Here is a 16,926-nt window from a genome sequence, read left to right as displayed (position 1 = left end):
TCCTGCCTATTGCCCATTTCTCTTCAATTCCTTTCCCTTCATTTCTCTAGGAAAGTTGAGTCTGCAGGACAAGCAAGGTGATGGTCATTTACAAGTTAGGAGGGAATGATTTCATCTCTAGGAAACCAAGAAGTCCTACATCTGCTTCTCAACTGTCAAAATGATGTCCTGAGGTAGGGAAAAATTGATGTCCAGAGAGTGAAGCAGTACCTATCATATCACATGGAAGATAAGAGCTGGTCTCTGAGTAGGTAGACAGCTCCTGAAAAGGTCTTATTTCAGAGCCAGGGATGGTTATGGACTGCCCTCTCTCCAACAACTACCTCTTCTTCCTACTGACTCAAGCCAATAATTCCACCATCAGAGTTTAATTCATGCCATTTAAGACAAACAAAGCCCTTATTCTTATTAAATGCAAAATTCCCTTGCAAAGGTTAATGAATCACCTATCAATGTCTCCAAAGACTTTCTCGGAAATTCCAACCACTTCCCTGCCTTTCCAGTGCGCCCATCCTAGTCTATGTGTGCACACTAGGCTCACACACTCATGCAAACTCTTTACCAGTCTGCATTTCCTCTGCCTACACTCCCTTCCATGTCTCCCACAGGCTGGGGAGATCCTTCCACCTAGCTCCCATTATAGGGTCACAGGAGAGCAGTGTCTCATAGTATGAAGTCTAAACTCCTCTGCTTGCTTATGAAGACCTATCTGACTTGCTAATGGATGTGCTCTGAAGTACAAGGCCTTGGTCTCTTGGTTCACAAATATATTCCCAGAACCTAACCTTGTGCATAGTACACAGGGGTGCTCAAAAAATGTACATGTAAGGGCACCTGGGTGGCTCAGTTGGTTAAGCGATTGCCTTCAGCTCAGGTCATGATATCAGGGTCCTGAGATCGAGCCCCGTGTCAGGCTCCTTGCTCCTCAGAAAGCCTGCTTCTCCCCCTCCCTCTGCTTCTCCTTCCTGCTTGTGATCTCTCCCTCTATCGAATAAATAATAAGATCTTTTTTAAAAAATGTACATGTTGAGCAACTAACTGACTCAGTTCTTTCCTGATGCATTTCTCATCCAAGATTTCCCGACTAAAGCCTCCTCTCACGAACTCCCAACAACTCCCTGAACTTGCACACCCACACAATGGTCAGAATTTTCTGGTCTACCTTGGTTCTTGGGCTTTTTGGTCTGGAAATCTCTGCTTTTATCTCCATCAACCTAGTCTATCTGTCCTTCAAAGTCCATTTAGGTCCTGTTTCTGCCGCAAGCCTTCCTGGGTACTCCAATCTGCCGTAACTCCTCTTTTGCCATCTAGCTGCTGTGTTCCCCACTCAGCTGGGACTCCAGCTTAAATTGTCCTGGGTTTCTGCACTGCACTGGTGTTGCAACCATCCACTATTTGTGCCCCTGCTTCCTTTGCTGGTGTTGTATTCACTGAGGGTCTATCTTTGGCCCTCTGCTCTTTTCTCTGAATTTCCTCTCCCAGATGCCTCATACAATCTCACAGCTTCAACTATTTCTTCTCCATAGTAGATCTGAAATCTAGGTATTCAAAATTCTGTCCTTTCTCCCCAGCTCCTGAGCCAAATTTTCAACTACCAACCAAAAATTTCCATTGAACTTTGCTGTCATTACCTTTCTCACCCAATGAAGCTCTGATTGCTCAGGTAATGCCATCCCCCTTCTTCCCAGTCACACAGGCTGGAAAAATACTGGGAGTGAGGAGGGATCAGGAATGAGGGAGAAAGGTTGATTAAGTACCAAGACATGGTCAGCTCTTCTTGAGAGAGATCTGTCAATGTCTTTGGTACCCCCCATCCCCCATCAATTCATTGTCCACATAGCAGCCAAAGGGATCTTTTAAAAAATGTTAGGGTGCCTGGGTGGCTCTGTTGGTTGAACATCTGCTTTTGGCTCAGGTCATAATCCTGGAGTCCCAGGATCGAGTCCCGCATGGGGAGGGGGGGCTCAATGGGGAGTCTGCTTCTCTCTCTGACCCTCCTCCCTCTCATGTTCTCTCTCTCTCATTCTCTCTCTCTCTCAAATAAATAGATAAAATTTTAAAAAATAAAAATAAAAATGTGAGTCAGAGTGGGGGGTGCCTGTGTGGCACTTGGTTAAGTATCCAACTTTTGATTTCCACTCCAACAGTGATCTCATTTACCAACTGAGCCACCCAGGCACCCCAGAATACTATTTTTTAAAGGATTATTCAGAGAACAAGAGAAAACTCTTAGGTATTAAAGGTTTGATATGAATATGATATTTGATATCATATTCATATTTGATATGAATTTGATATGATTTGTATTTCTTTTCAGAAATGAAAAGAATACATCTAAAAGTTGGAAGATAAAGGTGCCCAGGGGACTCAGTCAGTTAAACATCCAACTCTTGATTTTTGGCTCAGGTCATGATCTCAGGGTAGTGAGATCGAACCCCATGTCAAGCCCTACATTGGGCATGGAGCCTGCTTAAGATTCTCTCTCTAGAAAAAATATAAATGAACAAAAATAAAAATAAATAAAGGTTGGAAGATAGAGATGAGGAATTCTTCTAGATAATAAAATAAACAAAACAAAACAAAAGATGGAAAGCAGGAAAGAAGAGATAAAATGAGAAAATAGAGAATCAGTCAAGGATTCTCACACAAAACACAAAAATAATTGTAGAAAAATAGAACACAGAAAATGAAGGGAAAGATACTACCAAAGAAATAATACAAGAAAGTTTATCAAAGGGGAGCCTGGGTGGCTCTGTTGGTTAAAACCTCTGCCTTCGGCTCAGGTCATAATCTCAGGGTCCTGGGATCAAGCCCTGCATCGGGCTCTCTGCTCAGCGGAGAGCCTGCTTCCCTTCCTCTCCCTGCCTGCCTCTCTGCCTACTTGTGATCTCTGTCTGTCAAATAAATAAATAAATAAATAATCTTTTTTTTTTTTTAAATTTTAAAAAATAAATAAAATAAAATAAAATCTTTTTAAAAAGAAATATGGAAGCACTAGTAATAGCATCAAATAAAAAAAACTACTGAAAGTTGTTGCTTCTTGAGAGGAAAAAGGCTGTATAGTTGAAGAAGGCTGCAGTTTTTCTAAACAAATCCTATCCAGTGTTTAACTTTTAGGAGCATTTTTTTATTTAATATAAAAATTAAGAAAAAACAAGGTAGATTGTTTTGTAGTGTCACAGAAAGGGGTCTCTGAGGTAGAAATTTAAAAGCCAAGTTGAGGAAAAAACAAAACAAACAAACAAAACCAAGTTGAAGAATAACAACACAGTTCTGGGGCACCCGAGTGGCTCATTCGTTAAGCATCTGCCTTCAGCTCAGGTCATGATCCCAGGGTCCTGGGATTTGAGTCCTGCATCAGGCTCCCTGCTTGGTGGAAAGACTGCTTCTTCCTCTCCCACTTCCCCTGCTTGTGTTCCCTCTCTTGCTGTCTCTCTCTCTCTCTCTGTCAAATAAGTTAATAAAATCTAAAAACAAAAACACAGTTCTATTTTTAAAATTACATACGTATAAGGACTCCTGATTGGCTCAGTTGGTAGAGCATGTGATTCTTGGTCTCAGGGTTGTGAGTTCAAGCCCGATGCTGGGCATGGAGCCTACTTAAAAAAATTGAATTAAATTAAATTAAAATAACATGTATAGGGGTGCCTGGGTGGCTCAGTCAGTTAAGCTTCTGCTTTTGGCTCAGGTCATGAACCCAGGGACCTGGGCTCGAGCCCCACACTGGGCTCCCTGCTCAACAGGGATTTTGTTTCTCTCTCTGCCCCTCACCTGGCTCATGCTCTCTCTCTCTCAAATAAATAAATAAAATATTTAAATATATATATATATATATATATATATATATATATATATATATTTGAAATGAAGTCTACTGACTCTTAAAAAAAAAAAAGAGGGGCTCCTGGATGGCTCAGTGGGTTAAGCCTCTGCCTTCAGCTCAGGTCATGATCTCAGGGTCCTCGGATTGAGTCCTGCATCCGGCTCTCTCTGCTCAGCGGAGAGCCTGCTTCCCCCCCTCTCTGCCTGCCTCTTTGCCTACTTGTGATCTCTCTCTGTAAAATAAGTGAATAAAATCTTAAAAAAAAAAAAGAAGAAGTTTTATATGCCCCCCATTGCCAATCAATGGGCTGGCTGGCTGACTACCCAATTAGGCAGGTGCTCATACAGGCTGGAATTGCAATTAGTGAAGCTTCCATCAGAGCCAACAAGGAGCCTGTTGTACTATCTACTGCCACCAGATGGCAGCTCTCTATCAGAAGTCCCATTTCTATGGATTTTTTTTTTTTCCCCGCCTCGTTACTCTTATTTCCAGCTTCAACAGAGTACTTTATCTCATTGTATTGTTATAAATTTACATTTCTCTTTCAGACCAGACTGAGAGCTTGTCCAGGATAAATATATCAACTAAGGATAATTCATATTAGACTCGTAAGTGTTGAGTACTGGCCTGAAACAGTAGATAAATATTTTTAGAATGGATAAATGGAGAGATGGATGAATATTTCACTGAAAACTAATAAATCTCACAATCATCTCCATACTTTCTTCCCCAGTGATCAATCGAGAAACATTAATTGGGAATTACTGTGTCCTATCCAGGGCCTAGAGATGGGAGTTTAGAACAGTGAGAGAATAGAAAACAGAATGAAGGGGTTTTAACCATCTGAAATCTCTCCTCAGAGGAGCCCCTCCAACTCCAAACCTTCCTAGGCTAGTAGAGAAGATGTAGCCTCTGCTATCTGGGCACTTCAATCCAGTGGGAGAAAGATGCCGCTTTCCTATGAGAGGTCCCCCTGTGGCTGGGATTGAGAGGGCCTACCCCTAAGGAGCGTCCAGAATAATAAAGCATCTTCAAACATGAAACAGATCTAGTCATGGCTTGCAGATTCATCCCCTGTAATGTATGCCAGCCCTCCCACCCACGTGTTTAACAGACAACCAACTGTTCCCTTTTCCACACAGGAGGTCCTCTTTTTTTCTTCCACCTGCCACTCTGGATATGAAAGGGAGATCTTAAAGTATTCTCCTCTTCCTTCCTTGGACATATTGTTGAGGAGTTTTTGCAAGTCACTGAAGCTAAACTGGGGCGCTAAAGGGAGGACCAGGACCTCAAGCATCTGTGGCATTTGGACAGGGAGTCAAGGGTCCCCAGGGGGCAGGAAAATACCAGTTTCCAAGGTGAAGGGGTGGAGACCAGAGATTGAAAAAAACACTGAGATTTGCTCAGTGTTACATTTTAGAAGAATATGCATGGGGCTCATTCTCCCAGCCTACCCCCCACCCCTACCCCCCTCCCTCTACCCTGCCCCATGCCCCCTTATCTAATTAGCAGAGAAGTGTAAAAAGTCAGAAATCCTATCTCTTTCTCTTTTGGAATTTTCAGCTACCTCTACCTTCTCTCCACCCTCTCACTCCACTGCCCCCACCCCAACCTGCCCTACAGTCTAAGAAGTGCTAGTAGTGTCAGAGCCTGGGACGAAGCCTGGGAAAAGATATATAGGGGAACCAGGGATTTGGGAGTTTAGTGAGAGTGCACATGAGGAAAGAAATATTGGCGTAGGATGCACACCATCATCATTGTAGGGTGACCAACCACCTGCTTTGCCCAGCACTGTCCTGGTTCAAGCACTGGAAGCCCCACTTCATGGGAAATCCCTCAATCCAGAGCAAACCTGGATGGCAGGATCCAATTTTTCTTGGCCTCAACTTGATGTGTGACCCTGAGTATGTCCGTTGTCTCTGGGCCTCATGTACCTTATAAAACAGGACCCTCTAGCTCAGACACTCTTGGTTCCATGAATGGCCTCTAGATTTTCTGAAGCTGGGCACAAGGGTGACTCCAGTTTATTCCTCATTGATCATAGTCCTCAGCTTCCCCTCGGACTCTTGAAACCTCAACATCCCTGAACAATAAAGGTAGAAGGGGTCTCCAGGATTATCTGATCCTACCTCCTTTCTAGCTCTATGAATACCTTTCCAGAGGTATGTGCATTTATTCATTGTATTCCACTTTCTGCCCTACATTAGTTAAATACACACCTTAGCCTCTAATTACTAGATACCAAGCCCCTTGAGGGCAGGTCGCAAGACTATGGCTCAGCAAGGGTTAAAGCCTTGCCTATAACTGGAATTGATGAACAGTGGGATTCAATTCCACATAGAAATCTTTTGCACTATATCTCCCAGGAGCCTGCAGGGAAGACACAGGGCTCCAACCGTATGCTGGGGGGCAGTCCGTCCCAGCTCGAAAAGCTGATAGGCAAATTTTCAGGAATCTTGCATACCAGTTGTTAAACAAGTCATTACTAAAAATTAAATTACATAGGGTCTCCTGGCTGGCTCATTTGGTAAAGCATGTGACTCTTGATCTTAGCGTCATGAGTGAAGCCCCATGTTGGGGGTAGAGATTACTTAAAAATAAAATCTTTTAAAAAATTAAATTATATAACCAATTAAATTATATTAAAAACAAAGGTAACAAGTACCCAAATTCATCTTTCCTAATTGTTTTCTGACATTTTATTATCTGTACTCTGTAGGTTATTTACATCTATTATATCCATATGATAGAATAGTATATAATGATGTGGTACTGTTCATTTCTTCCCAAGTCTACATTGGTAGTTTGAAAAAGGCCATGGTGGGATTATTTACACCATGGCAATCAGCAAACACTCCCAATCATGTCTCCTGTCACTCCAGAGCTGATTGTTAAACACCTATTTGCCAGCACACTCCCTGTTCAGAGACACCATTGCCTTGTGATACGTGCACTTTACCTCCCTGTCATTGCCTGCTCTGGTCTTCAGATCCAGATTTCCCTCCCTGGAAAAGAAAAACCAAGAGTTGGACCACACCCTTAATAACTAAAGAGATAAGGGTGCATGGCCAGCTTAGTGTGTAGAGCACACAGCTCTTAATCTCAAAGTTGTGAGTTCAAGCTCCATGTTGGGGGTGGCACCTTTTTTAAAAAGGAGGAGAGCATCTGAGTGGCTCAGTCAGTTAAGCATTTGACTCTTGATTTCCACTCAGGTCATGATCTCAGGGTTGTGAGATCAAGCTCTTCATATCCAGCTTCATATCCAGCTCTTCACTGGGCATGGAGCCTGCTTAGGATTCTCCCTCTGTGTTTGCCCCTCCCCTCTTCTCTGAAAAAAAAAAAAAAATTAATGAGATAATGGAGCTGGCATTAAGGAAATGAAGGCACAATGACTGCAAATGATTTGTAGACTCCAATGTCAACTGCCTATCTCTGTTCGGCTCTCCTTTCAGGGGAAATTCTGTCCACATGAAGGACTTTAATCAGTCTAGCACAGGGGTCTTATGTAGACATAGCCCCAAAGCACTCTGAAGAAAGCAGTGGTGGTCTTCTGGGTACCTATCTTCCAGGTCTATCCTGACAGGCAACTAAAGGATTCAAAGATTAAAAAGATTCCATTCAAATAGCTGGTGAAAACAAGATTTCCCCACTTCAGTCTACAATTACCTCAGGGATTAGTAAATTCTATAAACCCTGAAAGTAGGATTACAGCATGTAGAATACTGGGAAAGTCTCTAGAGGTCATTCAATGTTCAACATTGCCCCCATTCCTTCATTTTACAGATGAAAAAACTGAGTCCATGCGGTAGTAAATAGCTTACCCAAGGTCACACAACAAATTAGTGGCCAAAGCCCAGACCTCCTAATACCCGGGAGTAAAGTCCATTCTTCAACATCCTAAATTCTTTTTTTTTTTTTAGATTTTTTTAAATTTATTTACTTGACAGAGAGAGATCACAAGTAGGCAGAGAGGCAGGCAGAGAGCGAGGGAGTAGCAGGCTCCCCACTGGGAAGAGAGCCCAGTGCAGGGCTCGATTCCAGGACCCTGTGATCATGACCTGAGCTGAAGGCAGAGGCTTTAACTCACTGAGCCACCCAGGCGCCCCCTAAATTTTTTTTTTTTTAAAGATTTTATTTTATTTATTTGACAGAGAGAGATCACAAGCAGGCAGAGAGGCAGGCAGAGAGAGAGGAGGAAGCAGGCTCCCTGCTGAGCAGAGAGGCCAATGCGGGGCTCGATCCCAGGACTCTGAGATCATGACCTGAGCGGAAGGCAGCGGCTTAACCCACTGAGCCACCCAGGTGCCCCCTAAATTCTTTTTAAAAGATTCTATCTACTTATCCGACACAGAGAAAGAGAGCACAAGCAGGGGGAGCAGCAGAAGGGAGAAGCAGGCTCTCTGCTGAACAGGGAGCCTAATGCAGGGCTACATCCCAGGACCCTGACCTAAGCTGAACACAGCTGCTTAACAGACTAAGCCACCCAGGCACCCCATCCTAAATTGTTTTTACAGAAATTATGAGAACTTTATAGAATCTGAGCAGAAGCATATACAAAGTTTGCACATAAAAAGCCTACTACCTTTCCCTCTGCTTCCTAGGGAAAAAAAGAATATTTTTGTAGAGTACCAACTTAAATGCCAGGTACAATGGGGGACATAGGATAGTAAGACCCAGTTGCTCATACACAGGAAATGAATGTGGGGTCATTCCTAAAACTCTTTCAAGGGGCACAGGGAGACTACCTCAGAGCTAATGCTAACCCTGTTCTGACCAAACAGTAAGTGGCATGGAAATCAACCCTGCCGTCTTAAGAAGGAAAAGTTAAACATTAGATTCTTGACTGGGGAAAATAGGAAACAAACTCAGTGGGCTTTTCCTAAGTGACTCAAGTCTCAGATACTTCTTTTCCCCAACGAGAGAAGCCCATAAGCAAACAAGGGAAGGCAGCTTCTCAGGGGGCGGAAAGGCAGAGCTGTAGTCCATTAAAGACATTTTGCATTTGTGACATTCACACCAATCCTCTTAGAAAAATGAAACAAAAAATATACACAAAGTAGGAGCCCCCTGGGACACCTGGATGGCTCAGTCTGTTAAGCATCTGCCTTTGGCTCAGATCATGACCCCAGGGCCTGGCATCGAGTCCCATATCAGGCTCCCTGCTCATCGAAGACACTGCCTCTCCCTCTGCCTGCTGCTCCCTCTACTTGAGCTCTCTTTGACAAAAATAAATAAATAAAATCTTAAAAACAAAAACACAAGCAACAACAACACAAACAAAATAGCAGTCCAATGTCGTATTATTAGATCCAGCATATCTAAAATTACTACATCAAGGTGCCTGGGTGGCTTAGTTGATTAAATGTCCAACTCTTGATCTTGGCTCAGGTCTTGATCTCAGGATTGTGAGTTCAAGTCCTGTGTTGAGCTCCATGCTGGGTGTGGAGCCCACTTAAATAAATAAATAAATAAATAAATAGCATTTTTAAAATTAATAAAATAAATAAAATTTCTACATCAAGTTGTTATAAATATTTCTAAACACTTGCACTTCTGTACTTAGGCAACAGTTAACAGCTTATAGACTGACACCAATCCTGGTCCAAGCTTGAGTGTGCTGCTCTAATAAGTAAAAAAGCCTGAGGACTCCTTGGTCCCTGGAACTCCTTCAGTGGGGCATGTCTGAGCTTACTTTCTCACCCAAATCAGGCCCTGGGGAGCTGGGATGTGATCTGGACATCCATAATCACAGACTAATGAGTCAGGATGGTGAATCCCTGTTTGTACTTTCCTCTGAGTCTCTCTGGGCTGCCTTCCCCTGCCCAGGAAAAGAGCTCCACCAACCAAGGAAGATCTCTACCCCTTCACTGCAGTCCCAAGAAACTTACCTGAATGGTGTCTCGGGTCCCTACTAGGGGTCACAATTTCTTTTATTCACTTGTTTGTTCATCCAGACATCTTTTCAAGCACTTAAGTGAACCTAAAACAAGATTCCTGGGGTACCTGTCTGGCTCAGTTGGTAGAACATGAGACTCTTGATCTCGGGATCACAAGTTTGAGCCCCAAGCTGGGTGCAGAGATTACTTTAAAAATAATAATAATAACAAAAAAACAAAAGGAAAAATAAAGATTCCTGCCTAAGGAGCTGATGTCCTGGCAACAAAACAGGATCAGAAAGGCATTAGCTTTTTCAAATACAGCCCTGGGTGGCCCAAAGGTTGATTCTCACATATGAAATGAAGACCGACTATGAATGAAGGAAATTTACCAGAACTTACTTTGCTAGAACATGGTAGAAGGGCCTATTACAGAGAGGACCTCTGAAGTGTTTCTGTCCCACTGTCCCATGATTTCATGACTTTACAGTCACCAAGGAAGAAGGTGGGAAAGATGTATTCACTTATTTTGGTAAAATGAGTAGCCGAGTGCCCCAAATATGGTTCCCCTATAATTACTAACACCTTGGGGAAGAAGGCAGGACAGAGAGTGAGGTCTCAGTGACAGATGAGGACACTGTAGTTCTGAGGAATTGTTGACCTACCCTCAGTGTTGGGAACCTCATCTGCTCCAGGCTACAAGATTCTGAGAAATGAGCCATGGAGCTGGAAGAGACAAGTCTGATTTATAGAGGAAAGAAACCTCAAGGGTAGGGAAAGGCTTCAGCCCCTCTGTCAGCCTGGGAGGGAAGAAGGGCTGGTGGGGCGGGGTGAGGCGGGGCTTTCCTTGGAGGCTTTGGGCTGAGTTCTTCCTTCCTGGTCCCCCATTGGGTCAGGGCCTCCTGCAGCCCTGCCAGTAAGGGACAAATGAGAAGAGCTGTTGATTTTTCCCCCTTGGCCATTCAGAATTTCCCCCACATAAATACTGAGAAGGATCCTGCCCTCTCCTCACTTCTCTGGAGTTGGCCCTGGGCTGGACCTGGTCCCCTGGGAGTGATCAAGGCCATGGGAGACCTGTTTATGCTCAGGGTAGCTGTGGGCATATGCTATGCCACCTTCAGTGCCTCTGCCTGGTAAGTCCTTCCCCTGTGCCACCTTCCCCACTCCCCACTGAGGAAACCCCCATTATCTCATCCCCATTCACCACTGCCTCACTTTTTCTCTTTTTGATAGGTCAGTGAACAATTTCCTGATAACAGGTCCCAAGGTAGGATGGTCTCTGGCTCCTGTTTTTACCCATCCAGGTTCCTAAGGGAACTCTTTTGGGGAAAGAAAAGAGGGGAAGGGAGACAGGGCCAGAAGTCCCCCACCCAGAGGAACCCATAATTGTTCCTTCCTGGAGAGCTAATCCATTTGAGTCCTGCCTATTCCCCCGAACCCCAGAAGAACTGAGCAGAGCCAGGGCTGACCTTCACAGCCCTTTTCCCTTTGGCAGGCCTACCTGACCTACACGACCAGCGTGGCTCTGGGTGCCCAGAGTGGCATTGAGGAGTGTAAGTTCCAATTTGCTTGGGAACGCTGGAACTGCCCGGAAAATGCTCTCCAGCTCTCCACTCACAACAGGCTGAGAAGTGGTAAGTTTGCACACCTGCACAAAGGGGTATATGTGCATGGAGGTGAGCTTACAGTATGTGCATGTGTTGTATGTATGACATCTCTATGCGCAGTGAAATGAAAAAGGTATCAGTGATTTGCTCATCTGCCACTTCCTTACTGTGAAACCCTGAGAGTGAGTTACATCCTCTCTCAACCCCAGTTTTGTCATGGGGTCAATAAGGCCAGCTATGTTTAGTACACCAGGTGTACTGTAAGAGTCGAATGAGGTGAAAACAACACTATTTCCATACAAATGTAATTATTTCTCTATTTTTTAAATGTAGGCCTGTATTTGTGTGTTTGTATACACCTACCTTGCACTGAGTTGCATGAAATAAAAACAAGTAAAGGGCTTTGTGTTTGCAGCCCCTAAGGAGTTTCCCATCTGCCCAGCTGTCATAAAATCCCAACAACAGAGAAGCTGAAAGATCACTCTGAGCTGTGTCTTGTGTGGTGTGTGTGTGTGTGTGTGTGTGTGTGTGTGTGCGCGTGCACCTTGCAGCTCTTTATAACTGTATGTAGTAGTACACATAAAGGTCGTTTATATACAAACAATAGAGAGTTTCCTGAGAAGAGGTAGGGGGAAGAGAGTAAAGAAGATGTGGATGAAGAGAAGCGTCTTCCCATGGGGTATGCAGACAGAATGGGAAGTGTGTGGAAATGAAATGAGACGATGTTTTTTAAAAAGTTTAGTAAGACACAAGTTCAGTAAATGGTAGTCGCGATCATTATGATTATTACATAGTTCCTGATTCATGTCAGAAGGAAGAAAAGGCCCTTCTCTCTTTCCTAAGCCAGCTCCATGGCCCTGAGACCCCATTGCCCAAGGGCACAAAAGCAGTGGCTAATGAACAGAAGGCCAGGCAGGATTTCATGAGAGCAGGGTCTTGGTCCCAATACAAATGGTGAAGAGAGTGCCCTTGGTCCCATCACTGTCTGTGTGGATTTTACCATCCCCATCCCCATGGGGATAGTCATGTCTGCCTGAAAGACATAAGGATGTTAGAAAGACATACACTGTTCTCTCAAGGAGAAGAGCCTCCTCTTAAACCCAAAGGGGCAGGGACCAAGGGAGAGAAACAATTACTTTTCCACAGCCTCTCCTTTGGGTCATCAGGGTCCAAGTTTCCAGTCTCCTCTTTCTCTCCAAAGCCACCAGGGAGACTTCTTTCATTCATGCCATCAGCTCTGCAGGAGTCATGTATACCATCACCAAGAACTGTAGCATGGGCGATTTTGAAAACTGTGGCTGCGATGAGTCGAAAAATGGAAAAACAGGTAAGTTGTACTCTCTGATGTGGGTGGGAAGAAGTGAGGGAGGCAGAGCTACATGCAGGCTAAGATCTTCCAGGAAAAGGCTAAGGGACACATAGGTCCCTCAAAGCCCTAGATGCTGGCAGCAACTTCTTGGTGGGAGCTCCTGGACCTATACACTTCCAAGAGATGAGCTGGGTCCATGAATCTAGGATCACCAAATAACACTGAGCTCTAAAGCCAACAAGACCTCTAGGAATGAGAAGACCAGAGAGCTTAAAGCTAACCCTCATATTTCAGGCTGAGAACCATAATCCATAATCCAGAGCTACTCAGTTATTTGTAGACCATCTAGGAGACTCAGATTTGTCATCAAAGAGGGAGGAGATGGCTCTAACAAGACTATTGTAGGGTGATGATGCAGAATTCCAGAATGTTTGAGCTACAGTGAACTTCTAAGAACACCTACGCCAGGCTCAGTATGCCTACATTTACTGAGGCTGTAGAGACTAATTGCCTGGAGATGGAAAGTATCTGAACGGTGGGCAGTTGTCTTTGTGAAAAGGACCTCACCCATCCACTCTGAGCACCTCTACTTCCTGGTCTCACCTACAGCTTTAGATGCTTCTAGAGCTCTTGGGGGATGGTTTAGCTATGTTAGCCAAAGTAACCTTGACTCCTCCTGAAACTTAGCAGGGAAATATGTGTAGAACTTATTCTTTCCTTACGTGCAGGAGGTCCTGGCTGGATCTGGGGAGGCTGCAGCGACAATGTGGAATTTGGGGAAAGGATCTCCAAACTCTTTGTGGACAGCTTGGAAAAGGGAAAGGACGCTAGAGCCCTGATGAATCTTCACAACAACAGGGCAGGCAGACTGGTAGGTATAGGAGTCCGTGAGTGAACTATCAGGGTCAGTACTGGCAAGAACCTCACATGTGAACACTTACAACTTACAGCTTACCAAGAGCTGTCTCATACCCATGAGTCATCCTTACACCACCTGTCAGGACTGGGATGGCTATCCCCTTCTCTGGATGACAAAGGCAGTTCAGGCTGAGCCAAGTGGCTTGGCCAAGGCAACAGAACTAAAAAGCATCAGAACCAGGCCATAAATTCAGATTTTCTACTTTAATCTTATCACTAATCATTGTGGTTTAGCCCCTTCCACAGGCAAGTTTCTGAGAACCCAGAACAATACAGTACACCAAAGCCTTGCTCTCATGACTTAAAATTTTAACCATTTCAATTGTGTGTTCTAGGAAATTAATGGGGAGGTGGTTATCATCCAACCTGTATCCTAAGATCTGTCTGGACTTCAAGGCATTGGGACTGATCAAGGCTTCTTTGGCGGGTCTATTCTCCTCCAAGACTTCTGGAGTATTCTGAACTCAAATCTGGAAGCAAGTTAGAATTAAAGCTTAGAGCATAAAAATTTCCCTTTGAACCTATACCTGGATGACCTGGACCAGAGCAAGGGAAAGAGGTTTTCAAGGCAATTACACACATGAGTAATTGCTTTGGGGGTAGGGGTTCAGACTGCATGAGCTCGCTTCCCTCTGGGAGAGGACAAATCCAAACCCTCACCAGCCCCTACCTTGAAGACAATAATAGTGCCAAAGATCATATTTTCTTAATTTCCACAGTACTCTTGATCGTTATTATTCCAGTGAGAGAGAGAGAAACAAGCTACACAAGTGATGGAGTTGGGCCCAGAGCTTAGGTTTCCTGATTCCTGTAACTTCCTCAACATTTGCCTGATTTTCCCAAAGAATACCCAAGGGCGCTTTAAAATTACCCTAACCAACGCCTTTACACCCCCCGAACACTCCAACTGAGAAGATCTGAAGTGGGGCCCAGAAATAGTGTTTTTCACAGGCCTCCCTGGGAATTCTGATGCTCCTCCAAAGTTAAGCAGCACAGCTCTAAAATATCCCATTTAATTGCTAGCCTTCCATCTTCCTTACCCAGAGTCCTCCTCTCTCTCCTTCTCTCTGAAGGCAGTGCGAGCCATCATGAGAAGGACCTGCAAATGTCATGGCATCTCTGGGAGCTGCAGCATCCAGACCTGCTGGCTGCAGCTGGCTGACTTCCGGGAGATGGGGGACTACCTGAAGGCCAAGTATGACCGGGCCCTGAAAATTGAGATGGATAAGCGGCAGCTGAGGGCTGGCAACAGCGCTGAGGGCCGCTGGGCACCCGCTGAGGCCTTCCTTCCCAGTGCAGAGGCAGAGCTGATCTTTCTAGAGGAGTCGCCGGATTACTGCACCCGCAATTCCAGCCTGGGCGTCTCTGGCACCGAAGGTCGGGAGTGTCTGCAGAACGGCCGCAACGCATCCCGGTGGGAGCAGCGCAGCTGTGGACGCTTGTGTACCGAGTGCGGCCTGCAGGTGGAAGAGAGAAGAACTGAGGCCATCAGCAGCTGTAACTGCAAATTCCAGTGGTGCTGTACAGTCAGGTGTGACCAGTGCAGGCGTGTGGTGAATAGGTACTACTGCTCCAGCTCCCCGGGCCGCGCGTGGTCCGGACGCAAGGCCAGCGCCTGACAGCACCCACACAGATTCCCTCGCTCGGTGCATGTTGCTTTCTCAGAGAGAGTGAATTCGAGAACAACTGGAAAATCACAGGGTTGGTCTGTAGTGCCCTTCATACCTGCAATTCGAGGGAAATGGAGGCCCAGGTATAACCTGCCCAGCGCATTCTGGGCAGAGTTGAGTTTGGAGTCTCGCCTTCTATTGTGGGCAGACCCCATCTCCTCCCTCCTGCAAGTTATTTCCCGGTCTTTGCACCTGTCCTTCTGCAGCTTGCTAGAGGGGAGTTTGGTTTGGGGGGATCTTATCCAGAGGGACCCTCAAAGTACTTGTCACTGTAAGTTTCAGAGGGAATGGAAGCAAAAAACTAGGAGTTCTGTCTGGACTTCTGAAAGAGCAACCTGATGCTGGCTACCTGCAGAAAGACCAGCTACATGTTCACACAGATAAGTGGGACAGAGACCATAGACATCCCTAGTGGAAGGTTCTTTAGGGTATTGGGTTTTTCATCCGAGTATGCACTTTTTAAAAGTTCTCGGGGTGCCTGACTGGCTCAGTTGGTAGAGCATGTGACTCTTGTTCTTGGGGTTGTGAGTTCAAGCCCCACATTAGGCACAGAGCTTACTTAAAAAAAAAAACTCCCCACAAAACTCTGGGGAAACCAGGGCCCAACATAAGCTGAGGATTTTCCCAGACAGAAACCGCCTTCGTAACCATGGAAAAAGAATGGTCATAGTAAGTGGGCAGATGATCCCAGAGGATCTAGACTTATCTAGGTAAGTCCCTCCACCACCCTGCCCAAAGACTGGATTTTTTCCCCAAAGAGCTGTCAAATGACTCTGTTTTGTTATTTTCCCAGATTGGGAACTCAACTTCATTTTGCAATAAATGCTAGGATATATATCCATCCATCTGAGACCTTTTATTTCTCTCTTTGGAAACCTTAGTTTAAGAAAGGGAATGGGAGGGACGCCCAAGTGGCTCAGTGGGTTAAGCCACTGCCTTCGGCTCAGGTCATGATCCTAGGGTCCTGGGATCGAGTGCTACATAGGACTGTTTCTCTCTCTGCCTCTGCCTGCCACTCTGCCTGCTTGTGCACGCTCTCTCTCTGAAAAATAAATAAATAAAATCTAAAAAAAAAAAAAAAAAGAATGGGAAACCCTGCTTGTATATTCCAAATATACACAAGGCTAAGGGGAAAACTGGAAGTATCCAACCCCCTTGGATATGTGTTTGAGAGATAATATAATTGAGAACCAAGAACTGGGCCACTAGGAAAACAATCCAGACTCCCAGATTTAAAAGGTGGTATTTTAATGCAACCTAAGAAACTTGAGGGACAAGGAAGCCCTTTGAACTTGAATCATATTCAAAGTGTGTTTGCTCTCTTAACTTGGGCTTCCTGGGGTGTCTGTATGCCTCCGGGAGGACCTGGGCAAGAGACTAGGAAAGTTGTGGATTCTACCTTCCTCATTTGCAATTCTACATCTTCCACTGGCAATCTTGGGGCGGGGAGCCCCTAGGGGCTCAACAACTGGCCTCCTAAATTTCGAGCATCCCAGCCTTGGGAATCTCCCCTCTGGGCAAAAGCCAAGCATCCCTGCAGGGATGAGGTATTTCAGATATGTTGAATAAACAAGTAAAATGACTGATCGCCAAGAGTGTGGAAACACCCTCAGCCTAACATTTTAAATTAGAAAACAATTTAAAGGGGCGCCTGGGTGGCTCAGTCGTTAAGCCTCTGCCTTTGGTTCGGGTCATGATCCCAGGGTCCTGGGATCTGGGATCC

General features: G+C 45.0%; 1 protein-coding gene across 1 annotated transcript; it reads left to right on the top strand.

Annotated features, from left to right (window-relative positions):
- Positions 1-10,764: 10,764 nt before the first annotated feature.
- Positions 10,765-15,152, top strand: LOC111141267 (Wnt family member 8A). The gene is made up of 6 exons (XM_022493716.1): positions 10,765-10,832; positions 10,933-10,966; positions 11,195-11,333; positions 12,508-12,633; positions 13,344-13,486; positions 14,607-15,152. Exons 1-6 carry the CDS (start codon positions 10,765-10,767, stop codon positions 15,150-15,152), a joined length of 1,056 nt encoding a protein of 351 aa, XP_022349424.1.
- The last annotated feature ends 1,774 nt before the right edge of the window (positions 15,153-16,926 follow it).

Source organism: Enhydra lutris, unplaced genomic scaffold (assembly GCF_002288905.1).
Source record: "Enhydra lutris kenyoni isolate GAN:26980312 unplaced genomic scaffold, ASM228890v2 scaffoldscaffold5, whole genome shotgun sequence".
In the NCBI taxonomy this organism is placed as follows: Eukaryota; Metazoa; Chordata; class Mammalia; order Carnivora; family Mustelidae; genus Enhydra; species Enhydra lutris.
Note: the sequence above shows the minus strand (reverse complement) of the source record. Positions and strands in the feature narration are given on the sequence as shown.

Excerpts from the sequence above, each read along its gene's own strand:
- LOC111141267 (XM_022493716.1), top strand. The coding sequence starts at position 10,765 with ATGGGAGACCTGTTTATGCTCAGGGTAGCTGTGGGCATATGCTATGCC. Across the intron at positions 11,334-12,507 it reads TCACAACAGGCTGAGAAGTG|CCACCAGGGAGACTTCTTTC; the intron begins GTAAGTTTGCAC and ends TTCTCTCCAAAG. Across the intron at positions 12,634-13,343 it reads GTCGAAAAATGGAAAAACAG|GAGGTCCTGGCTGGATCTGG; the intron begins GTAAGTTGTACT and ends CCTTACGTGCAG.